At 46.8% G+C, this 27,012-nt stretch overlaps 1 protein-coding gene across 11 annotated transcripts in view; it reads right to left on the bottom strand.

Moving 5' to 3' along the window:
* WFS1 (wolframin ER transmembrane glycoprotein) overlaps window positions 1-27,012 on the bottom strand; it is a 351,956-nt gene that overhangs the window by 118,775 nt on the left and 206,169 nt on the right. For all 11 annotated transcript variants that reach the window (XR_013608353.1, XR_013608352.1, XR_013608354.1 and 8 more), the window contains one exon: window positions 24,874-25,044. Coding sequence is in view for 8 of the 11 variants with exons in the window: in XM_078678499.1 (XP_078534625.1) it covers window positions 24,874-25,044 (171 nt within the window). In the remaining 3 variants the exon portion in view is untranslated. The remainder of the gene's footprint in view (window positions 1-24,873; window positions 25,045-27,012) is intronic.

The following is a 27,012-nucleotide window of genomic DNA, read 5'->3' as shown; positions in this document are numbered from 1 at the left end:
TCTTGGGGAGGAGACACCTATTACTGGGAATCTAGATCCAGCCCAAGAGACAAAAGAAAGGGAAACTAATATGGAGGGTCCACCCACGGCTGAAGGGCATATAGTTAGGGCATTACGATCAGCCCGCACAAGTCAAATGGTTAACCAATCTGGTACGCAGACTGTCCCACAAACTTTAAAATTGCTTTCTTGGAATGTGGCAGGCCTTGCCAATAAAATAGACTCGGACTTATGGGCCGAGCTAATACATCCAAAAAGCGTTTGTCTCCTTCAAGAGACTTGGTCAAGGGATGAGATCCCCTTTAGGGGTTTCCAGACATTCTCAATTCCAGCTACCTGGGGCGGGAGAGGTCGACCATCTGGAGGCTTGGCAACCTGGGTGGCTTCCGACTTGGGCTGTCTAGCTTCACGATATATAGTAGACTCTGAAGATATATTGGCCGTCCTACTCGAATGGCCGGGTCCCTCCAAATTATTAGTTATAAATATCTACTCCAGGCCAGCCCCAATAGCGGCTACCTCTAAAACCATTGAGGCACTGTCTAGCCTCCTAGAAACCATCCCAGGGGATATGTCATACCTAATAGGGGGGGACTTCAATTCACATTTTGAACCACTACCTGGACTACTTGATGGACCCTCTCTAGAAGAGGATTCAAGTTGGCTGGTTCCTTTGACAGAAGCACCCCCTCCTAGAGCATGGACACCGCTGGCCGTTCAAATAAACACATTAAATCTCACCTTTGGGTTGAGAGCTTGTAACGGCCGCACTAGGTCAGACATCCCGAGCAAATGTACATTTAATAAAGTAGGGAGGGAATCCAGATTAGATTACTTCCTGGTACAGATGCAGGTATGGAAAAGGGTAGTGGATTTCAAAATAATACCTAGGCAGGACAGTGACCATAATGCTTTGGAATTAGAGTACGCCATCCCTTGCTTTGAGGTGAATGTGTCAAGTGAGCAAGAATTGAGAGAGGGACACCTCCTGGACAACAACAGGAGGAGGATAAGATGGGAAAACCTTGCCTCTAGCGAAGAGAAGATAGCCTCCCTCTATGCTGGAATTATCCCCATCCTCTAGGAGGCCTTTGTCCTATGGAATATGGAATCCCCTAAAGATACTAGCAAAGATTTAGCACAGGTACAGGAACACCTAATCAGGAAGCTTGAAGTCGATCTCTTTAGCACCAGACGACCTAGGACCCAGGGACCACCCAAAAACACTTGGTTCAATAGTACTTGCCGACTGGCAAAACGAGACCTCCTATCCACCATGAAGGAAGGAGGCCCTATGGAAGAGATCCGCTCCAAAAGGAGGGCTTACAAAACACTTATAGTTAATGCTAAAATAGAGTGGGATGTACAGCACTGGGAGAATCTATCGGAGTCCCTAGGTAATAGGGACTCCCGTAGATTCTGGAGAGTGATTAACCATGGAAGTGGGGACCTTCCCACGGCAATTGAACCCAACATTGCCGCAGATGTCTGGCAAGAACACTTCCAGCAGCTATATTCCCCCGAAAATGAGGAGTCAGAATCAATATTACCCATTACTCACACACACACCTCTGACCCCTTTACCATAAAAGACATCAGGGTGGCGATAGCGGGGCTTTCCTCTGGAAAGGCGCCGGGCTTGGATGGGATGCCGGGCGACCTCTACAGGCAGGAACCTGGGATTTGGGCACCTTACTTCATGGTCCTTTTCAATGCAGTGCTGGGGGGAATGAAAATACCGGATACTTGGCTGGGAGCGGAGGTGGTCCCGATTTTTAAAAAGGGGTCGCTCCTGCTCCCCGCCAACTATCGCCCAATCAGCCTCATTGATGTATCCCAAAAACTGTTTGGCAGATTAATTCTTGATAGGCTACAAAGCTGGATGGAGGAGACCGACATTTTAAGCCCTCTCCAGGCGGGATTTAGAAAAGGAGTCTCAACAGTCGACCAAATACTTAGATTGAACATTTTGTACTGGAAGACGGTACATCTAGAAGGTGGGTCACTGTATGCGGTATTCGTGGACCTCCGCGCCGCCTTCGATTTGGTCCCTAGGGCCAAGTTGTGGGCGGTGCTGGCTGATCTGGGTGTCCCTGGAGATATTCTCCAGATTCTAATCAGGCTACACACAGACAATTACGCCCGAGTAAGATTTGGAAAGGGCGGTAGGCTGACAGATAGGTTCCCTGTCCGAAGAGGGGTAAGGCAGGGCTGTGTGTTGGCGCCGACCCTGTTCAGCTTATTCACGAATGGGGTGATAAAGCATTTGAGCAGGATCCCTAACATTGATGCGCCACAATTGAACAGCAGCTGGGTGCCAGCGATTATGTTCGCGGATGACACCCTGCTGTTGTCAAAAACACCAATGGGGCTACAGAGAGTCTTGAATGGGTTCTTGGGGTTCTGCAATGAAAGGGGATTAGAAATAAACCCCTCCAAGACCAAATTCATGATTCTCAATCACAAACCCAAAAGTTGCCCAAATCCCCGCCTGGGATCCACTTTCCTAGAAAGAGTCTATGTAATTGAGTACCTTGGCATAACCCTCAACCAGAACCTGACCTGGTTGCCCCACAAAACAAAAGCAACCACAAAATTAATCCAGAGGGCTGGTGCTATAACAAGAATCACCAAAAAATCTCCTCTTCGCCCACTGGCTCCTGCCATACACATTTATAAAGTACAAGCTCGGGGAGGTATTACTTATGGGGCTGAGTTATGGGGACATACACCGCTTGTGGAAAAGTAAATTTTGCCATGTTCTGTGTCCCTACGTGTCATCCATCATATGTTATGTGTGCATGATTAAATATGCATATGCATTCCCCATGTTCGATTAATGACGCAATTATAGTTGTGTCCATCTCTAATATGCCAGTTTCCAGTCCTCGTGAATACTACGAATATCAGGTCTATGTAAAGCTACGTTGCCACGTTTCTCAGTGTGCACGTTATTCCATTATAAAGTCCCCGTTTCTAGGCCTCAAAAGGGCCTGGACACCAGATTCAGCTCCTGTCTCCTGAAACCTCGCTGAGGAGCGATACAGCCCCCACCTGTATCCTCGACCCTTCACTTACTTCCTGCCTCGCAGTGCCCGGTTCAGCCTGGCTCAGCCTCTGAGTCTGCCAAGAATATGTTATGATTCCAGTTATCAGTTCAGTCCTCCTTCTCTGCATTCCTAAAGCTACTGAACCGCATCAATAGTTTCCGTCATTGTCTAGCCTTCACGTCTCCACGTTAGAGAAATACTGCATTTAATGGTCATTTAATATTCTTCATCACGCACTACATGTAGAATAATGCATGGTCCAGTCTTAGAATCAAGTTAGCCTTTCCCCTCCTGACTTCTAGTTTATATCAACATGTTCTCTAAACATCAGATACTAGATACTGTTTAGGTACATGTCGCCCTGACTCTCCAGACTTCAGTCTCTGCTCCTAGCACAGAGTTCATAGCCCCCAGCTTCTCCTAGTGATACGTCATTGCTAGTTTGCGCGCACCACCAGGTTAGAGGTCCCGGCTCCTTAGGTAGCCCCCTCCATGGTTTCCGCCCCATTCATGACATATTCTGTTACGTTTGCATCACATGTCTATGTATACGCCCTGTTACACCTCTTTTCACCCTTATCTTTCGCGACTGCTACGCGTCACGCCTTTTGCTCCACCCACTGCTCCGCCTATCATATGTACTGTAATGCAACTGTTTTACTATATATGCTTGTGTATTGTTATTAAATGCTAGCGCGCTCATCCCAGATCCAGCCCCGGCAGCTGCTGGGCCCTGCCATCCTATTCCTATGCAGGTTGTCCTGTTCCTGTCCTTTATGCTGTAATAAACCTGCGAAACTCCTACTACCTCGAATCTTGACTCTTATTTATTGAGCTATCTGTTATTCATTTATACATTCAAAAATAGGGTATTATTTATTTATTTACCACATAATGGCGCCCGAACAGGGACTTGCCCTTTCCCCACGCGTCGGTGAAGCCACGCCGACCCCCTGACCCTCTGCAGTCGTGACGGAACTCTTCTGCGCACCGGCAGATATTTCTGCTTCAAGTATCCCTCAGGCCCACGGAGGAGACGGAGGAGGCGGTCCAGCATCCAAACGAGACGGTGGAGGAACGCGGCGAGTCCCGACCAGAGCCCAAGCCGAGAGTTCAAGGTCCGAGGTATCCGGAGGCCCACCCGTAACAGAAGTCCGAAGTTCGTCGTCCGTCGTCGTAGCAGTCCAGTCCAGTCCGAGGCCTTCCGTTCTTGCTGCCCGGTGAGTACCGTTACTGGGGTGGTATCTAGACAGGGTCAATCTAATTGACTCTGGTCCGTGGGTTGGTGGTACACAGACCCACAAACGAAGTGTCCACTTCGGTGGATGCGGGTCCTGACGTGTCTCTTTATGAGACCGGTAAGTTTCGTACTGTTTCAGCAGTGCATCTAGCTCCTGTTCTAGTCAGTTCTGTTCTCGAGAAAATTCATGTATTCTGTGTTCCGTATTCCAGGTAGTATTCTGTTCGAACTGTTATTTTTAAATGTTCTTCATGTATTTTAATGTCGTGGTATGAATGGGGAATAAGTATCGTGTTTATTGTGTATTGTATTGTGTCTAGATTATAGTTCAGTCATGCCGCTCTTTTCGAAATTACGTCAGTTAAAAACCAGAAAGGGTCTGCTGGAAGCAGCAGTTCCAGTTCCGCCAAGGGACAGTCCAGGTCATTTTATGTATCAAAAGCATGGCATAAGCGCCATACTGTATCTAGATTTATGGGTAGAGTATACCAAACAGTTAGAAGAAAAGTATAGATGGCCCGTATCGGGTACATGGGATGCCGAGTGCATCATGCGAGTAGAAGAGGCATTATGGAAAAAGAAAGCCAGACAGTCACAGAAAGATGCCATCGAGTTATGGCGCAAAGAAGCTCATAAAAGAGCTGAAAAGGAAATCAGAAAGTCAGAATTAAGTAGAGAATCCTTAGAACGAGCACAAGAAAAAGAACTAATCGAGATAGGTGAACAAGTCAAAGCCGAACAGTCAGACAGACAGAGGCATGCCCTTATTAGGGGTATGTATCCTCTCTTTGCCGAGGGCTTGCCAAAAGCGACCCCAGAGGCATCCAGTAATTTCCCGCCACCATTAGTTCCGACCAAGCTACGTCACAAACAGACCGCAGCTGATATTTTTATTTCGTCCTATTTGGACGACACAGTCCCAGAATATGCAAATCCTGTTCGCGCTCCGCCAGTCCCTGTAAATCAGGCACTTCCCGCTCCTCCAGACACCGGAGTACCTGTTACGGTACCCCCGGTCCAGCCCGCCATACAAGTCCAGCCTACATTTCCATTTCCCACTCTGCCAGGACGAAGAGCCTCAGTAGACGACTCTAGTTAAGGGGCCGCAGGGGGAGGTACTCCTCAAACCCCGCCGCCACACAAGCGTTTAACGACAGCCGAATTACATGCACAAGCGTCACAGCGTACGCCCAGACATCAGACTGTAGCAGAAATAAGAAAATCCCTTGCCGAATGCGGCTATGATCCAGTCCCAGGCGAGGATAATATGGTTTTATATTCATTCCGCGTAAGAAAGGTGGCCGAGTATCTAGTCACCTTACCGAATATGAAAGAAGATCTAGACAGAATATATCGTTTCATCCGTACAGGGGATGATCCAGAAAGCATTAGCGAGGCCATGTCTCAAAGGAAAGCCGAGATCCAGCTCATGATATTAAAGTTTCTGATTAACTGTCTAATAAGAGAACAAGATTACCCGTCTAAAGATCAAGCCGAAATGAGAACCCTGACAAGGTGGAGTGATAATATAGCCGAGGGTAAGCACAAGACCGTCGGTGCTATGGAGAGTATGTACAAGAAAATCCGTAAAGAAATAATAAAATTACACGAACAGCGTAAAGCAGCACAAGTAAGCGAGAAAGAAAGTAACTCTGATCCTGAAGAGTTAGACGACGAGAATTCCGACAGAATAGCGTATGTAGGAAAATCTAGATTTCCAGATCGCCATTTACGCCTAGAACACAAGTCTATTTTTCATTCTCCAGCACCAGAACAAGGTTCACTAGAACAAGTATTTCAAGCTACCGATCACATTCTGAAATCACGAATCGGTTACAGTGAGTTAAGTACCATGCATGAACAAGAACTAGCCCGATCAGCAGTCCGATGGATTACTGATTCTACCACTTTTCCAGACGAAATAGTGGCACAGATGTTTCTGAAACTGCCCCCAGCCGAGCAACGACTGGTGGGTATGTATATGATCCAGCACCTCATTACATTGTATGAGGGTCAACATTCTGATCCAGGCCCGTTACATGATATCCTGAACGAGTTACTCCAGTATAGATGGAAAGGTCTAGGTACCGATTTAATTAGTGTCATTCTAGAACAGCGTCACAAATATAGAACGTTTCTGAACCCGCATTTTGTTCATGTCTCACCCCCAGAAAGTAAACCATTTTACATAGACAGACAGAATCCGTTACGAGAAGTCCACCCAGTTAGAGGAACGGGTGGCGAAATGCAGCGAGTGTTTGTATACACTCCGATTACAAAGATGGAACTCCTCGAGATGAAGAAATTAATTCCCTGTCATGACAAAGATCCAGCAGGGTTCCATAGAGAATTAAAAGACATGCTCCGTATGGGAGAATACACGTATCCAGATATAATTAAAATGTTAAAGGTTCTGCTGCCCGCAGGGGTGTATGAAAAGCTCAAGGAAAAAGAATGGGAGGTGGGAGAGAAAAAGATCGATTGGGCAGTTCTAGAAGCTGAAGACAAGGCACGAGTACCAGGTACCGGTCTTGGAGCGAAATGTAAAGAATTACCTGAATTATTGATTCAAGTTTTACCTAGATTATTGACAACTAGAAAAGAAGACTGGGATGCAATCTCAGCCTGTAAACAGAAACAAGACGAAGATATCAGTGATTTTTATTCTAGATTTGAGAAATGTTTTAGCATCAACAGTGGCCTCAAGACAAGTAGTGAGTCATACCCTCACCTTTTTGTTACTAAATTAGTCGAGAATTCAAGCCCACAAATTAAAAATCGAGTTTTGAAAGTCGAAAGTACCTGGCAAGCTAATACCCCGTCCCAGATGTTGCAGATGCTCCAATACCACCAGAACAGAATCAGAGAAGAGCAAGAACACGAGAGAAAACGTATGAAAGACACGAAAATGAAAGTACTAGTTGCACAATCTGTTCCTCAAGACAGTCAGAAGAGGGGTCCAAATCAAGCCAGTCATCCTGCAGCTCCCGTTAAAGGGAACTGCAATTATTGTAAACAGCCAGGTCATTTTATAAATGAGTGTGCAGTTCTGAAACACAACATAGCTACTGGTAAGACTAAAGAAAGACCACGTCCGCCTAGACAAGAACAAGTTTCACAGATTCCTCAGCCACAGAATGCACCACAGACAGTTACCGCACCGCAGCCTATTGCTGCAACACAGCACGTCACACAGCAGATGTACCAGTATGCACAGTCTGAGTATCCAGAGTACCAACAGTATTCATGAAACAGCCTAGAGAGGGAGGTAGGCTTGCCTCTCATCGAGATACCTGTAGATCAAGAAGGTCCCTATGTTCATAGTCAAGTATTAGGGAAAGACAGAAAGTTTTTGATCGATACAGGGGCAAGTAGGACCACAATTAGTCACGCCGAAGTTCCAGGGGCTCCGCTCTCAGGCTCAAGAAATGTTTCCCTTGGATTTTCAGGAAAGCCTATCGTAAATGAGATTTCAAAGCCAGTTACTCTAGAAGTAGGTCCATTGTCCCGCACTACTGATCTGTTACTTACTAAGTCATGTCCAGAAAACCTATTAGGCATTAAGACACTGAAAGAGTTAGGTGCAGTTATATGCTGTTCCCCAGAGGGAATACGATTGTTCCTACGTGACTTCAAGGGTCACTATGTATTACGAGATTTTGATTCAAGACTGTCTAATGTTCCGCAGCACTTATGGGCGCAAGGTCCAACTGATGTAGGTTACATGCAAATCACACCCCATTGTGTGACTCTCAAGCCAGGTGTAGTGTTACCACGGATCAGACAGTACAGATTGCCACTTGAGGCTGTAGCAGCCTTATCCAAAATTATTGACGAGCTCATGGCTCAAGGAGTGGTTGTAGAAACTGACTCCAATGTATGTAATTCTCCGATCATTCCAGTCATGAAACGTACTGATCCAAATGCACCCCCAGTATATCGATTAGTGATTGACCTACGAGAACTTAATAAGTGTATTATTCCTCAGTACCCAGTTGTCCCAGACATCTCTTCCCTATTAACAGCCATTGATTCCGAAGCCACGTTCTTTACTGTAATCGACCTCAAGAACGCGTTTTTTAGTGTTCCCATTCATCCAGACAGCCAGTTCCTTTTCGGATTTTGTTTAAATGGAAGGAGCTATAAATTCACACGAGCTCCTCAAGGTTTCACAGAAAGTCCTAGTATTTACAGTCAAGCACTTAAGAGACAACTAGACAACATTCACATGCCAACTGACACTGCCCTGCTCCAGTATGTCGATGATCTACTGATCACAGCCCGTTCTGAACGTGCTTGCGAGCGAGCATCCCTTACAGTCTTGTATTTCCTAGCCGAGATGGGGCACAAGGTGTCCCCTTCTAAGCTTCAATTCTGTGTCCAGCAAGTGGTCTACTTAGGACACTTACTGTCCAAGAGGGGTAGGCAGTTGACACCAGACCGTATCCAGTTAATAGCGAGTCTTCCTCAGCCCAAGACCCAGAAGGAGGTACGTGCTTTTATCGGCCTCACTTCTTACTGCAGACAATGGATTCCTCAGTATGCATTTCTAGCCAAGCCACTGATACAGTTAACGACACAGGAGGCAGCCGTACCGACTGTCCTCCCTTGGACATCTGAACATACACTTAGTTTCAATGAGTTAAAGAAAGCCCTATGCCAAGCTCCAGTTCTAGCGACACCGAACTACAGTAAGCCTTTTACACTTTTCGTTACTGAACGCGAAGGTACAGCATTATCTGTTCTCACACAAGATCAAGCAGGACAATACAAGCCTTGTGCTTATTTTTCGAGCACATTAGATCCTGTAGCCCAGGCTCTGCCTGCGTGCCTCAAGTCAGTTGCAGCCACAGCCCTAGCTATCAGACAAAGTGATTCCATAGTCTTAGGACATACCTTGACAGTACAAGTTCCACATTCCGTGGAAGTTCTTTTAAACCGAACACAAACTCAGCACTTGACAATTGCACGTTTAACAGGTTATGAATTGACACTGTTCCAGCCACACATAGAAATCAGACGCTGCAACATCCTGAACCCTGCTACACTGTTACCATCAGTTACTTCGAATTCTGCCACACATGACTGTGTGGAAGTAGTTAACATTACGACAAAGCCAAGACAAGATCTGACAGATACTCCGTTACCAGATCCCGACCTGACACTTTATGTGGATGGTTCATGCATGAGAACTAGTACAGGAGAACTAGTCGCCGCGTATGCAGTGACTACTGATACTGAAGTTATTGAGACACACCGTATTGACACCCTGTCCGCTCAAGCAGCAGAGCTAGTTGCTCTGACACAAGCCTGCATACACGCCAAGAACTTGAAAGTTAATGTTTACACAGATTCACGCTACGCATTTGGAGTCGTACACGACTTCGGAGTGCTCTGGCAGGAGAGAGGTTTCATGACTTCTCATGGAACCAAGATTCAGCATGGTCTCCTTATTCAAGCTCTGTTAGATGCCATACACTTACCGACATCTATCGCTATCATGAAATGCAAAGCACATACGAAAGTTACTGACATTATTTCCCAAGGTAATGATCTAGCAGATCGCACAGCCAAGCTTACAGCACAGACTCCAGACATTCAAGTTAGTCCGACACAGACACATACTCCAGATCCGACTACATGTATGACAGTTAAGGACCCTACACAAGATGTCATAGATATCCAGTTACACGCTACTCCCGAAGAAATCAAGAAATGGTCCGAACAAGGAGGGGTCCAGACAGATCAAGGATGGTTAACGAAGGGTAGAGCCACATGGTTTCTTCCCGACTCTATGGTTCAAGTCATTATTAATACCGCACATAGTCCAGCACATTTAGGAGAAAAAGCTATGTTAGACAGTATCCAGAATATTTGGTTCAACAAACATTTACGAGCTGCAGCCAAGCAGAAAGTCCGTACCTGTATGATATGTTGTCAGTTTAATCCAGGTAAAAGTGTCCCGGTGGAACAAGGTGGATTCCAGCCCCCTGACCACCCTTTTGAAGTCCTCCAGATGGATTATATTCAGATGGAGCGATGTCGAGGTTTCAAGTATGTCCTTGTAGTTGTATGCGCTTTGTCCAGGTGGACAGAAGCATATCCAGTCCCAGATTACACAGCCGCGACCACTGCCAAGCAGTTGGTTCGTGAGTTTTTCCCTCGTTATGGACTCCCTAGAGTCGTATATTCTGATAACGGTCAGCCATTCTCATCTGAACTCATGAAGCATGTTTCCCTGTTGTTAGGGTACCAGTGGAAGTTTCATTGTGTACGCCACCCTGAAGCAGCCGGTCTCGTAGAGAGACATAATCAGACTCTGAAAATCCGTATCGCCAAAGTATGCAAAGAAAAAGGTGTGGACTGGCTGGTAGCTCTGCCAGTCGCTTTATTTTATATGCGCATGGTCGCACATTCCAGATCAGGTCTGTCCCCGTATGAGGTCGTATTCGGCCGCCCCCCTAATATGTGGGGTACTCCTAGACCCCGAAGTATTACCGATGTTTCAAGTAATATGCTGACAGATTACCTAGCTTCCTTGATGTCTGCCCTCAACTCATGTCGTTCACAGGTTGCCGCCGCATTTCCAGACAATACCGAGGTGGCACCGCATGAAATCGTTCCAGGATCCATGGTGATGGTGAGGAATTTTGACAGATCAAGTCCGCTGGAGCCTCGCTGGAAGGAGCCCCGACAGGTCCTCCTCACCACCCGTACAGCCGTGAAGTTGGAAGGTCGCAAAGGCTGGGTGCACCTTTCTCATGTAAAACAATTTAATGGACTGAAACCCGTCTTAAAGAACATTTCCCAGGATTTGAAGGATTGCCAAAGCACCATTTTTAAGGATTGTCCCGCAAAAGACATTGCTACAAACCCCCCCCCTGTTAGAGAAAACTCCGCAACAGGAGTATAAGTTAAAACTCCGGTCTAGTAAAATAAGTCAGTCAGTTTGATTGTCTAAGTCCTCCCCTAGGTGAAACGGTTAGACTGTTTCTGACATGTATAAAATAGACCCCCATAGTGAGAGAGTTAGTCAAAACTCAATCCGATGTATCGTTTTTCTAAGTTTCATATTATTTCTCAGCATTATGATTTCCTGCACCAGTTATGCATTTTACCTGTATCTTCCAGTTCCTCATGTAAATATGTCTTCTAATGCTACTGTAGAGCACATGTTTAGTGACCTACCTCCTCATGAACTCTCTTACCGCCTCGCTATGCGAAATAACTCATTTATCCGCATGTTACATTATTCACACCAGACCAGCAATGCCACTAATTGTTGGGTGTGTGGTCGACTCCGCCCTTTCCAGACACCGAAGGGAGTTCTGCCACTTTTTCCTTATCCATTTTCACATAATGGTTCGTGTGGAGCATGGTCCACGTTAACGTCATCCTCAACAGATATGTCTTTTCTTAACAGTACATGTTTCCCAGACAAGCAAGGTCTCCCCCACAGAACAGGTTTAGATCTAGAAAATGAAGTGTATAATTTAGGTAATTATTCTTCGAATTTCATGGTCCTGAATGTTCAGTCTGATACTACTCCAGACTTACCTGCTATTTCAGTACTACCAGTCAAAGGCGAATTATGTGTCCGAAATAATGGTTCTGTACATGTAGGACATAGTGATTGTACTACTATTGTCAAGTATAGTGACAGTGGGAAATCTATCTTCAAAGCTTCACGTCATTCTTATTTTATTTGTGGTCAAACTGCATATGTTCGTCTGCCCCTCGATTGGGAGGGAACCTGTTACATTGCCTTCCTACTGCCACCTGTTTTTCTAGCCCCATCTGATTATCACAGAAACACACATCTAGTACACATTAGACATAGAAGGGAGTCCCCAATTGTCGATTATACTGAAACTGCTCTAGAACAGTATACAGATTTCAATAGAGGTTTCTTCTTCTTTATAGGACCTATCCAGAATAGTAAGCTAATCCGTAGGTTAACCAGAACCCTCGAAGCTGTAGTAAATGAGACTGCCTCTGCTCTAGGTAACTTAACCGAAGAGCAATCTGCTATGAGATTTGTCTAGTGCTAGTAGATGCCTGGATGTTTTCACCCAATTCCACCTAGTGCTATGCGCTTGCTAAATCCAGAGTAGAAGAAAATGTCTCCTACCCCTCACGTATGAGAACATCTCAGATATTTGATAGGAGATGAGTATCTACCTAAAAGGAACTCTTGAAGATTCTCAAATCGGTTTAAGGAAAATGTAAGGAGTGAACTAAGATGACTCAATCGTTTCTATAATACAGTCTTTGTATATGTGTAATAATATTTTTTTTACTTATCTCAATAGGATACAGGAAATTTCCTTAGGGACAGGAATCACACCTTCCTTAAAAATGATGTCATAGTTGATTTTTACACATTTCCCCAACTGCTCAATTCCACACTTACTTTTTCTTTGGAGTACTGACTAACAGACAAAGGGGTAGAGGGGGTCCATACTGGATCCAATTAGATCGCAAACTGTTCAAGAAGTAGCCAACCTAGAATGGACTCAACCTTCTATGCGACATGAACTTTCACTCTGGTGCTTTTTTCTTGAAAAATCATTTCTGCACAAAATAACCCGGACAAAACTATCCTACGTACTGTGTAGCCCCCAGTCTCGTATTCGTCGGCTATAGTTTCCTGTTCTTCCACACCAATCTATCAAAACCAACACTTCTTGCCATCAATGATAATGGTGTAAGGAGGCAAAGCTTTTCTATCCTTAGTCTCTACTCCCACCGCTCAAATAACATTAGAGTTAAAACCCAATGCATCATCTTCATCAACCTCACTTGTAACTAAATTTACTCTACTACCAATTAAATTCTTATAAATTCTACTAAAATGCAGTTCCTGCTAGTAATTATTGCAAAATTTCTTCACAGCTGTGCACATTTTGGAATGGATAACTTAAGGTTTATTACCACAACTACTGCAAATAATGTACTTTCACTGCTGCTCAATAGATGCACAGGTGTTAGTTTTTTTTTTAAAACAGATTTTATTTGTCTGATGACACATAAAATGCATAGCCCCGAGCACCGGAGTCTTCTGCCACCATCAGTAAAGTAAGCATATCATCTGCAGACATTTACAGAACAAACTACCCCCGCCCCCACCCCACCTCCCCCCCCATTGCGCTGCTGCCAACAGAGAAATGAGAAATACGTGTATAGAAAACGTGCATAGTCAATTCAAGACACGTCACAGTATTACCAAATGTCCAAATGTCAAGGCGACGGGAGAGCCGTCACATCAGGCGGAGGGTCCAAGTCCAGCCCTCGGTACTCAGCCCATCTCTTCCAAATTTTAAAATGTTTACCTGGGCACCCTCTGGCCAAAAATATGGGTTGCTCAAGTCCCATGCAAAAGTCCATACCATATTTCCAAGCAGCCAGGGACGGGGCATGTGGCGCCTTCCAGGCCCTGGCAATGTCCCTCTTAGCCAGGACGAGGCCCAGAAGCAGCAAATGTCGTTTGTACCTATTGCCCCCTATACCCTCCATAACATTCAGCAACGCCAACCTGGGGTCTCGTGGAAGCACCCAGGCCAGCACCTCAGACAAGCATCGAAAGACACCCTCCCGAAACCTCTGTAGTGTGGAGCATCCCCACACAGTATAAAGGAGTGTGCATACGTCCGAACCACAGTGGAGACAATCAGGGGACCCCACCATACCCGCCCTCCATAAGCGCTGTCTAGTAAAGTACGCGCGATGCAGGTATTTAAATTGGATCAAGCACAAGCGAGTGGAAATTGCTGCTAACCGTGGACTTGCCAGAGCCTCATTCCAGTCCTCTTCCTCCAAATCCCCGAGATCCTCCTCCCATACAGCCTTGAGTTTGTGTAGATCTGAGGAGCAGTGAAACACCAGGGTCTGATAGATACGGGAGAGTTTCTTATCGGGTGGTCCCCCATAAACAATTTAGACTCCAGCGGACTAAAATCAGGGAGCTGCTCAAGGTCGGCTATGTAGGGCATCAAGGCGTGCCGAAACTAAGTATTAAAAAAATTGGGATCGGGGCATCTCAAATTCGTTCTGCAAGTCCTGGAAGGATTTAAGGGTACATCCTGTCATCACATCGTCCAACGTTGAGATGCCTATAGCATCCCAGCCCCGGAAACCCAATAGCGCAGCTAACTGGGGCAGACGACCATTGGACCAGAGGGGGGTTTCCTGAGTGAGCACGTTCCACCACCCCATTGTACGCAGCGCTTTCCGCCAGACGCAAAAAACCACCTGCGTGGCCGAAGGAAGACACCGCCGAAGCACTACCGAATACAGCAGCGTGTGAACCGACCCCGAACCCATGAGGAATCGCTCCACCGCATAGGCCGGGTCACCCCGGTCACTATACCACCATTCATTCAAGACCAACAGGTGGGCCGCCTGATAATAAGAGAGCACGTCAGATGTGGCCAGGCCCCCAGTATATGTTGAGCAGAAGCATGTCCGCAGCGCCACACGAGCAATCCCCCCTCCCACATAAAGCCACTCAGTGCCGAGTTGACTTGTCGGAACCAGCTGTTCGGGATCTTATAGGGGTGGTTTTGTAGTTGGTACACGAGGCGGGGAAGCGCAACCATCTTGAAAATGGCCGATCTGCCATATATAGACAATGGCAAACAGGACCACCCCTTGATATCCTCTCGCGTACGAGTCCAAACCGGGGTGAGGTTACGCTCGCGGGAAACTGTAGCATCCTCTGATAAATACACCCCCAGATTCTTCATACCGCCCGACGTCTTCTGGAGGTCCGATGCCCACGCCCCGACCCGTCCCTGACCCCCGAGTATCCACAGTGTCGACTTAGCGGGGTTCATATATAGGCCGGAGGTTTCGCCATAAATCTGCAAAATACGCAGTAGCCGCGGCCCCGAGCGGTCCAAATCTGTAAGAAAAAACAAAACATCATCGGCGTAGAGCGCTATTTTATCCACCAGATCTGCTGACCACCGAAGGCCTTTAAGTTGGGCATCGATGCGCACCCATGCCGCGAGGGGCTCCATGGCGAGCGCAAATAGATAGGGGGATAAGGGGCAGCCCTGCCGTGTTCCCCCTCCGAACTGAAAAAGAACGAGAGACAGCACCCCCGACTCGCACGGAGGCCGTAAGATCAGTGTATAACAGCTGAACATATGCCAAGAAGCGGGGGCCAACTTTAAGACGTCGCAGCAGAGCAAATAAGTACACCCAGCTCAAAGAATCAAAGGCGCGATCCGTATCTGCCAAAAAGAGCGCCGCCGGCTCCCCCAGCCTCTTCCAAGCGGAGATCGCGACGTGAGCGCGTCTGATATTGTGGCGGGTGGCCCTGCAAGGCATGAAACCGGCCTGATTGGGATGGACCAGGTCAGCTATGTATGGTTTAAGCCTATTAGCCAGGACCTTGGCCAGGACCTTGGCCTCAGTATTCAGTAGCGATATCGGGCGGTAGGACGCGTGGCTTTCAGGGGGTCTGCCCAGGTTCAAAAAGACCACGACCTCGGCATGCCTCGAGTCAGGTGGGAGCAACCCCCCCCTCGCGCGCCTCCTCCATCACCGGTTGGAGTCGCGGACCCAGCTGCACATAAAACCGATGAAAGAATTCGGCGGGGAAGCCATTTGGACCCCGGCGCCTTACCGGGGTTCAGCACACCCAGAGCCGTGCCTATTTCATCATCAGACAACGGTTTGTCCAATAAATCTCGCACTTCATCGGAGACAGCCCGCGGGGGGAGGTCATCAATAAATTTCTGGACCATATCAACCGGCAAGCACTCCCGGGGCGCGTAGAGGCCCTCGTAATAAACAGCGAAGCTCTCCGCGATAGCCGTAGGTTCAAGTATAGGTTCCCAGTAGGGCACTTAAGTTGGGGCAGCGGTTGGGAACGGAAAGTGCCCTGACATAGGCGGTGCAACATTTTGCAGGATTTGTCCCCCCACTGGTACACCCGACTAAGAGTGGCCAGCCAAGCCGGTCGCGCTTCCTCTATGAGAACGGCTGTGTACTGTTGCTGAGCAAGTAGCAGCTGACGTCTGATGGGACCTCCATCCACCCCCTACTCCTACGCTCTAAATCCTCAAGCGCAGCCTCGCGCCGCACTAAGTCTCTCTTTCGCTCCGTACGGGTCGCTGCGCACCAAGAAATATCTACACCCCGCAAAGTGGGGTTTAAGACCTCCCAGATAGTGGTCGGGGAGGTTACGGAGCCAACATTGGACAGCAAATAGTGATATAGTTCTTTGGCCGTGTGCTCCCGGTATTCATCCTGCATCAAGTGTCAAGCAGACATACGCCAGCGAAACGACTGCCTGGCCGGGCCTATGAGGAATGTGAGGGCTACTGGGGAATGGTCAGACAAGGCTCTCGGTAAAATAGCCGCCAAATGGATCCTATGGGCCAGCCCCTTTGGTACAAAGATGTAATCCAATCGAGAAAACGATTCATGGACTGCGGAGAAGTACGAGTAGTCCCTACGTGAACCATGGCGATATCTCCACATATCGATCCAGTCCAGACCTGTCACCAGAGCATGGAGTTTGGTGGTGGAGACCCCCCCCCACGCCACCTATCACTGCCCAGGTCCATTACATCGTTCCAATCTCCCCCCACTATAGACAGGGCATCTGGTATGGCATCCCAAAGGGTCGTGAGCTTTTCAACAAGAGGCCACTGCAGAGGGGGCGGGGCATATACGCTACCCAGGGTCACCTTGTCCCCCCCCGACCCTGCCCTGCACAAAGACATACCGACCCTGTGGGTCAGTCCAGAGTGTATCATGCACATAAGAGATCCTACGATGTACAAGTATAGCAACCCCCCTAGACCCTCTCACAAAGCCTGAGTGGAACACCTGTGTGTACCCAAATCGCTGGAGACATGGTACCTTAGTGCCTAGCAGATGAGTTTCCTGCAATAAAAAGACATCCACCCCCGCCCTCTTAGCATATCAGAAAACCGCACCCCTCTTCACTTTGTCCAACACCCCTCGCACATTCCAGCTCAAAACACGCAAAGATCCGGAACTCACCGTCCTACCGTCCCCGTAGCAGACATAGGGTCAAGTATGTATATAAATAGCATGTGTCTTGGAGACTCAGCACATCAACAGCATAGCAAACACAAAGCAGCATAACATGCGCAAACAGTCCCCCCAATTCGAACCCAAAATAGCAACCACCCCCTCCACCCTGCACCTCCCAAACATGGAAGCACCTGTCGCGGTTGGAGCGCAGCCCGATCCCCAACGGGGGAACTCGAACCCCTCCTCCCAATGGATCCCCGAGCAACAACCCATAAACAGGGTTCTCACTCCCACCCACCCAAACCTACTCGGGCAGGCTCCAGCCCCGATTACCTAAGCACCTGAGCATCTATTATTGCTGTGCACACAGTTCAGGACAAGAGTCTCATACATCAGGGAACGTCCTGGTGTCGCTGTTCCAGAGGCATATAACCCCGGCGGGACGTGGAGCCAGAGCGCGAGCTACGGCCAGAAGTCGAGCCCCTGCGCCGACGCCGCTGACCCCGCAGGCCCCCACGGGCCTTCCCACTGGAGGAGGAATCCGATTCACCGCCTGGAGCCGTGGTGACGCGAAATTTCACAGTCTCATCCGTCCACTGGAAGACCTCCTCGGGGGAATCGAAGAACAGCGTGCGGGACTGGTAGATGACCCGCAAGCGTGACGGGTAGAGTAGAGCATACTGGATGGTGAGGCCCCGGAGGCGGGCCTTAGCTGCAAGGAAAGACTGGCGTTGCTGTTGCACCAGCCGCGTGTAGTCCGGGAAGATTAGTATGGTGGCATTGTTGTATGTGAGGGGGGCCTTTGACCGTGCATGTCGCAGGATAGCGTCGCGATCAGCATAGTTAAAAAATTTCGCAATGAATGGGCGCAGGCACGCCCCGGTAGGGGGTTTCTGCAGGAGGGCCCGATGAGCCCGCTCCACAACGAAGCAGCGGGATAGAGCGTCCGAGGGTAGCCAGCCCTCCAACCACTGAGCCAGAAAGCGCTCTGCGTTGTGCCCTCACAGTCCTCCGGAAAGCCAACGAAACGGAGGTTGTTCCGCCGAGCACGCCCTTCTGCATCCTCAACCCGCATGGCGAGGCCCTTTTGAGTCTTTTCCATGGCGGCAACCTTTTTCTTGAGCACAGACACATCGTCCTCAATTTCGGAGATGCGAGTCTCCGTGCCGGTGATTCTTTCAACAGCATTCCGTAGATCCTGGCGGAGCAATATAACGTCAGATCCAACAACCCCAATCTTGGCGTGAAACATGTCCCTTGATTGCGTAATGGCCGCCATTAATGCTGCGTTGTCGGGCACCGCGTTGTGCGGCCCTCCACCGCCTGACGCTTGGCCCGCCTCTGTAAATTTATCAAGGGTCCCCTGCTTAGTATGTCCACCACCGGCTGCACCCCGCGTCATTGTGCCCGTAGATGATATGTGTGGGATGGAGCTCCTCAATGCGACACCCACCAGCGCCCACACACCGGAGATCCGCGGGGCCAATCTGGAAGGCCACGGGCCAGATTACCACTCCAGACAGGGGACCCCACCTCCGTCGGCGGTCTGTGGCCCGAACCGACCACCGATGCACACCCTCAAGGGTCCCCGTCGCCGCCCCCGGCCCCGGGGCGCTCGGAGCTCAGGAACAGCCACTCCAAAGCACTGCAGCCAGCACACCCCTAGTCACCACAGCCCGATGAGGCTGCCGAGCGCCCTGCTACAGGGCCAGCACCACTCCACCAGGCAGGATATGTGGAAGAGGGGGGGGGGGAATTCGAGCGGGCGCCCTCACCCCCAGGTCTCAATCCCCCAGCCCCTCTGCGACCAACTCACCACTGCCGGCCAGGTCAACAAAAGGAGTCCACGGCCACGATGCACCAGCCAGCAACCTCCACAAGCCACACAGGATCCCCCAAAGTCGGCACACGTAGTCCGGCGAAGCACTCCAGGGTCCATGGGGGGGGGGGAGAGGGGGAAAACCAGCGTCGTCCCCACGAATCCGCCGCAATCCTCCTCACTGGGCCTGTGAAACTGCAGCTCGCTGCCCGGGGGACCAGAAATGGCCACTGCCCCCACCAGGCCACAAACAAAGATCTGTCCAGCCTCACCCAGAGCCGCCTCCGGTCCCCAAAGTCACCGCCGCACTGCCCACAGCGGCGGGCTGATTCGGCAAGATGGCTGCCGTCTTCCAAAGGGCCGGCTGGCCCGCTGCAGCCGCCTCCCCGACTCCACTCGGCCCGCCCAGGCGGTCCGGCTCACCGCAGGAGGCCCGGTAATGCTGCCAGCCGCCACACGTTCCTGCGGTCAGGACCCCCTCCTGCGGCAGGGGGGGGCCGGAAGAGCTCCGCGGCCCTCGGGGCACCAATACCCCGCCGCCGGCACGATGGTCACCTCCCCGGCAGGGCGCGACACTGCAGGTCCCGGCGTCAGCCTCCCGGGCGAGCACCAGGCCCCACCTCCGCCGCCGATCGCTGTGCAGCGCCCCAGCAGCCCCAACAGACAACCGGGGGTCACAAAAACGTGCTCAGATCAGGATAAATGCCAGGATAAGCCAGGCCCCCCGCACAGGTGTTAGTTTTAATGCCACTTTTCCTTCCAACTACATTTAATTATGAAACTGGCAGACTTCTAATCTCTTGAACATATGATTCTGATTGCTCAAGCCATCCAACTATGTGATTTGTATTTGTAGCATTTATAAAGCGCATTAGAACAGTCAGGTATCAAAGTGCCATATAAGAGGGAGGACTGGAGAGAAGAACACAATTCAGCAACCGTAGGAAAACAGACCACCCTCCAAAAAAAGGGATTAATCGACAAAAAGCCATGTTTTACCTGCTTGCGAAACCACAGGTGCGAACTAAGGCCCCTGATATGCGCCGGAAGGGCATTCCAGAGCCTGGCATCTGCTACAGTAAAGGCTTGTTTCCCCCACCTAACTTTCTTACACTGAGGAACCGTTACCATATACTGATCAGCTGTACACAGTGGTCTCTTCGGGACATAAAAATTCCGGGCTGATTTGAGGTAACTTGATCCCTGAAAGTGGAGGGCTTTATGAGTCAAGCAGAGTGCTTTAAAGCGCACCCGCTTCTTAACCGGCAGCCAATGAAGAGACCTCAGTCCTTCCCTAACTGAGGAGGTCTGGGGTATGCCCAGAACCACAGATGCTGCAGCATTCTGGATCATTTGAAGCTATTTAAAGCATATTGTTTGGCATTTAAATAAAGGTCATTGCAGCAATCTAAACAGGAGGTGATGAGAGCAATGACACCCTCAACTATTTTGGAAGAAAAGGTTATATTTTCTTCAGAATTCCAATACTCCAGAAGCAAGAACCCACCACTCTATATTAATCTGGGTGTCGATCGACAAGGTGTTATGAAAAATCACACCCAGATTTTTAGCCACAAGCACAGGTCTAGGGAGAGTACCACGTGTTTCTGGCCACCAACGGTTGGTCCACATGGAGCTATCAGATCTGAACACCAAGATCTCAGTTTTTCCCCATTCACTTTCAGCCAGTTGTCCCTCATCCAACTGCTGATCTCCTGCATACAAGCTCTAAAACTGTCCCACCTCATCCCAGTCATCAGATATGGACACGATGATGTGGGTATCGTCCGCATAGGAAGATAACTGGAACCCAGAAGAACATACCAGTTTTGCTAAAGGAGCAACATACAAGTTAAATAAAGTGGGGCTCAAGGATGACCCTTGGGGAATCTCACAGGGAAGCTGAAAGGGAGAGCTCTAAATTCTCTGCAACTGACTGTGATAGTTCTATTCTAAAAGGAAGATTCCAACAGTCTAAAAGCCATCACCTTCAGCCCTTCCTGTCGCAGCCTATGCACCAATAGTAATGGAGGTATGGTGTCAAAGGCTGCTGACAGGTCGAGTAAAACCATGATTGCCTCCCCTCCCTGATCAACTTGTCTCTGAATAATATCGGAGGTCGCTACGAGCGCTGATTCAGTGCTATGATGTGTCCTGAATACATTTTGGGAAGGTTCTAGAAGTTCTTTATCCAGTAAGTAATTTGCTAATTGCTGATTGAAATGCTTCTCCAAGATCTTAGAAGGAGCAGGTAATAATGAAACAGAGTGCAAAATTATACATTTTATTTTTCCACATCACCTTCAGGGAGGCGGGGAATTGGAGTTTTGTGGTGGCGCCCAAGTTTTTCAGTTCTTGTATGTGTTTTCCCAACTCCCACTGCCTGTCCTGTGTGGTGTGTGAAATGTCTGACCTGATATGGAGAGACCAGTCCCCTTTATTGTATACTGTTTTTCTGAAACCCCCAGAAAGAATCTTTTCTTTACTTTATTAAGTTTTGAAGTTTACTAAAAAAAAAGAATTTTGCCAGGCCTTTTAGTAAAGGGGTCTCAATGAACTCTTTGTACATCACTTTCCAGGGACTGTTTCTCAATCTCTGGGTGAAGCTCAAGGAGATTGATAATGAAGGACCTTATGTCTCCCCCGTCAAGATCTTCTGGGATATTGAGGATCCTGATATTGTTCCTTCTAGCGTTGTTCTCTAAACTTTCAAGCTTATCTTTCAGATCTCTGTCCTTCTGGTTTAATCTCAGGACCTCCGATGTATTTTTTTTTACTTGTATTGAAAGGTCTTCTACTGCTGCTTCCACTACTCCTACTCTTCCCATTATGTCATTGATTTTGAGTTCTAATGTTTTGCATACCCCTTGGATCTTTTGCGGATTGTTCTCCGACACTCCAAATTTCTCTCTCATTTCGGATATTAGGGTAGATAACAAAGTCTCTGTGGATGGCTGCTTCGAAGGGTTGTAACCTCTATCTTGTTCTCTCAGATCCTCTCCCTGCTCAGATGGTTGGCTCCGTAGAATATCCAAACTGAGATTATGGCTTAGACAGGGACTAAGACTAGTACTGGAATTGATTATCCGCTGTCTCGAGACATTGTTCATTAACGCCGTAATTGGCATAGGCTCGATTTCTGTTAGAGAAGAGAACCTGTTTTCCAGTAAAATGGTGTCATTTCTTGCATCCATTACTCTTGTATTTATAGGGCCACCGGGGCTATATTGAAACTTATGGGTGATGCTAGTGGTATTCTCTGGAATTAGAGCAGTGGAGACAGTGGTGACTTGGGCCTGTGCTTGTACCTTGAAATATGTACAGAGAGAAGGGGTAATTCGAGAACTGGCGTATTTAGCTGGTTTAATTTGTTTGCTTTTGTAGCTTTTTTCCCCTCTATGGGTGGTGGCTTGTTTACTGACAGCTTTGTCTTTTGAGAAATGGGGCCAAAGATTTTTCCTGAATACATTTTGGGAAGTTTCTAGATGTTCTTTATCCAGTAAGGCATTAGCTAATTGCTCATTGAAATGCTTCTCCAAGATCTTAGAAGGAGCAGGGAATAATGAAACAGAGTGCAAGTTGTTTAAATCACAAGTCTCCCTCAGGCTTTTTCTTTAAGGGAACAACAAACGCCTTCTTACTGATAGTATTTAAATAAACCTAGCCAAGTCTTTTTGCATTTTAGTTTCAATTGGATTTGGTTTATACAGACCTGCTGATAATTAATGTCCTCAGAGTCAAAGACTGCTGATAAAGATCAAAGAAGTCAAGTAGTCCTTTATAGAATCCCCGTCTTCTTTGTACCTCTCAATGACAGTAATGATCTTTCTCCCATTACATTCTTCATTTGATGGACCTCATACCTACACACATCTAACTTGTCTGTATTCAAGAGTCAAAATCACCCATCTGTATGTCTTCCAAACCTCACTATAAAGTACAAATGAAAACCGGGAAAATTAGGTTTAAGACAACTTGAAATGTCCTTATCAATAATCCAATCTATCATTTTTGACTCCAGAAGTATTTAGGGCCTGATTAAGAGCTTTCCGTATAAGGTAGTCCATCACAAACATAATGGAGTTCCTGTCTAACACATTAAAAAGGCCACAGGATAAATGTGCTTGCAATAAAGCGGACAGGGTATCCAGTCCACCAAACTCTAAAGCAGGCTGTTAGTCATCCAAACGTCAGACTGCCCTGAGAACAAGATCTCTGAAGCCTCCACATTTCGGTTTCAACAATCCACACACTATATAGAAAGCTGTTGCTTTGGTATTTGTACGGCTAGCCGCCAGCTAGTCACCAGTGTAGTAATGAAAATATAAGAAATCACTGGAAAATTGTAATAAGATTCATTCAGTACAGAATCAAAGAATGAAAAAAAGGAATGCATCAAAAAATTAATCTTCCAACTCTTCACCTATTCACACCCCCAGCAGTCCATATATAACACAGCAAGATTACCATCTGTTTTATCTGGCTATTCCATTTATCCTCGACCTGTATGTTTTCCAGTGTCGTTGGGCCCAACAACTGAACACTGCGGATCTCACGCTTACCTTCTCTTTTCCTACCTTCATCCATTTTAGTATGTTTAAGTGTCGATTGTGGCAAGCTAGATGCGTATGCTGCGACGGGTTTGCTGGGTAGGCAAGGGTAAATATAGTGCACATTCTGCCAGTAGAACTATTACTTAAAAGCCATTTATTTTAGTTGGATGCCTACAGGATATACTTAAGGCTGTAGACTGGGCTCACACTTGCACATTTTGTTTCAGATTAATTGTTAGTGTTGCTACAAGTGTGACTGTGATTGCAAAACGTGGAACTGCATAATTTTAGCCTCTGTGGTTGGAAGTAAAACTGTAGATTTTTCAAGTTTGGGGAACAAGGACTCAAAAGCAAACATGACCCCCTCCCTTGATAAGGACCCCTTAATATGTCTTTTGTAACTTTTCTTTCTTTATCGGAGCTTCATTCATCTAGTATGACCTTTGTGGCCTTTAATTTACTTAATATTGGCATTTTTGTGTTCTCTGCTTGAGGTGGGACTGTTCGTCTCTATCTTGCAGCAAGAAAGAAGGAAGAATCAATGTAGAGGATGTATTTGCGGAAAGAAGTTCACATATATGATTCCTTTGACATGTTTTTGTTTATCTTTAATGTTGTTATGGCTGCTGGCACACTAAAGAAAGCCTGTACCATATTAGCTTCAGTGTCTTTAATAAAATTATACTTTTCTATTGAAATTGGAAAAACCATAGATTTTCTTTGAACAAACTTTCAAGCCTCACGCCCCTTTGCAAATTCACAACATGGTTATCAACCTCATGTTATGGGTCTTGTATGAGCAACTTGAGCTAGCCCAATAGCGTCAAGCATAATCAGTTGTATATAATAATCAGAATTACAACTAACATGAGCCTATCTCGATATGTGGATACCTATGTGGCAACTTTGTGAGTTTTTTCTTTCAAATCTTATCTGTATGTAGTTTAGTTTTGGGTAGCTTGAACAAACTCATCAATAAAAAGACAGACTAAAAGATTACTATATTATTATCACTTTGAATGAGCTCACAGCTAGACACCTGCAAGAAATATTCAACAGATTAGCATGCAAATTCAACAATCAATTTCACAAGTATACAACAAGTAGTTTAATAAATTACCACGGAGGGAAGTGTTTAAATGGATCCTTTTTGCATACCTTAGCCACAATAGAAGAAATTGATAAATTCATACTGACCTTCGGAGTTGACTTGTCCAACATTTTCAAGCAATTCAGAGACAGCCACTTTCTTTTTTTTATTTGGGTTTAATTTCCAGTACATAACTAATGCAGCTTTTCTCACTGTTCTTTCTAAGTCAGTCTCATTGCATAAATTCTTCACCTCCTGTTCATTCTCAGACGTTATGCCTAAAAAAATAACAATGTATTGAAATTGTATGTTACATTGATAAAGTATGGTTAACAGTTGTTGTATGGCACAGGCACAATTCCTTGATCTCTGCATTGTAGGATCATTTGGGCAGAACGAAGAAGAAATAGTATGTGGTTTTACACAACAAAGGGAGTAGGTGATAATGAAAGGAGAACAGGTTTAGTCAAATGATCTTTCCCGGGCAAGAGAAAGTGTAGGTGATGTGGTTTCAATGATCAACAATTTCCCTATAGTTGTACTGCATTGGGAAGGATTGATTTACCGACAATTCACCTAACCAACCTAAATGTGGCTATATTGTGGTTTGTCGTATGACTTTCCCCCTATCTAGAATCACTTGGCAGGCAGTCCAGATTCTTACGTTGCCATGACTTTATTTTCTGCCTCCTTGTACTATACTTCATCTTTCTTATTCTCACCCTACTTTCTTACTGTTCTCGAGTCTCTTGTCCCTGTGTCTAGTGTTAGAAGATGGTGCTCCCTCAATGGTCTCTCTACTCTGCCACATGTATCCTTCTTTGAAAAAAAAAATTCACATCCACCTGCTTCCTAGCACTGTCTGCTTTCTAGTGCGAGTCCGATGTTTTCCTGTTATCCTCTCTCACAATTTCCCCCCACGCTTGTCATTTCGGTGCCAAGATGTTGTTTCCGTCTATTTCAACTGATTTTCATGTTAGTCTCCCCGTTTTCCACCATAATCTTTCCATTTTATGCCAGAATCACCTGCCCTTCTGGAACACCCCACAATGCCTACCCCTCTTCTCCCACTAATCCTTGGTGATGTCCAGCCATCGTCCCAACTTTGCCTCAACACTTCCATTGTCAGACCTCTGCTTGGCCACCATTGTCCGTCATTCTGCACACCAGGTTTGAATGCCTCCCTTTTCTTTGTCCACAACAACTACATACTATTATTTATTTTACTTCTTTAGTTTTGTTTTGTGTAAACCAAGCTCACGAGCGTGTTGTACCATAGTACAAAGATCAGTTAAGTAATGCAAATGAGCATAACATAACTACAGAAAATTAGTATAAAAAAACAGTTGTTATAATTATGCAGTGTATGAGCTGATTACATGATAGTTCTTCCATAAACAGTGAGTAATTCAGTGATTGCAGTAGAGCAACAATGATAGGAATTGTTTTCTACTCAAGACTCGCCAAACGAATGATTCCAGCCCAGCTTTGTAGAGAAACACACTCCTCTCCTCCCTGTGCCCACTCAAGATGTGCGATTTCAATACACAGTGATTGAGTGAGCCAGTATGCATCACGCAGGTAAATGTAAATGCACCTGGTATCAATTGTTAGCAAATGGTAAGGACAGGTATACAATGGTCAATATGCTGATGTCAGGTACTAAGGGCACATAGGGAACTTATTAGAAAGGCGAGGTGTTCTTTGGCAATACCACTGAGGAGTGGTTAGTGTACTCAAGCCTTATTAACATGAACAGCTGAATTACTGACTTAACATATTGTTTGGGATGTACTAGTTTAATCCTCTCATGAATTGCAGCTGGATTTGCAAACTTGTCTCGCTTGAAGATTATTCGGAGAATTTGGGTTTCTGGCTGAGAGGGATGAAACCCTACTTAATCAACAACCACGATCCTTGTCAGGATGACTGTGGGAAGCAGGCACTCTATATACAATACCAAAAAGAGGTATAGTGTGCAGAGAGTTGAGTGTATCGCCAGAGGCTTTACAGAGGCTAAAGTAGAGAATACTAATGCTCACTTTTGTGGCACTGTGGTCAAGCAGTTAGGCTTATCAGAGGGCAGTGCTAAGCATTTGTTGTACACACAGTTGCAATAAATGAAGCACACACTCAATGAATAAATCCAAGACCAATTTATAAAAAATAATACTAGGTTATATTTATTTTGTAGAACCATAACTTCATCTCAGGTAAATACGTTTTGCAACAGGAATAAGTTTCAA

This window comes from Lissotriton helveticus, chromosome 2_2 (genome assembly GCF_964261635.1).
Source record: "Lissotriton helveticus chromosome 2_2, aLisHel1.1, whole genome shotgun sequence".
Classification (NCBI taxonomy): Eukaryota; Metazoa; Chordata; class Amphibia; order Caudata; family Salamandridae; genus Lissotriton; species Lissotriton helveticus.
The sequence above is the reverse complement of the archived record's forward strand: the minus strand, read 5'-3'. Positions and strand labels throughout refer to the sequence as shown.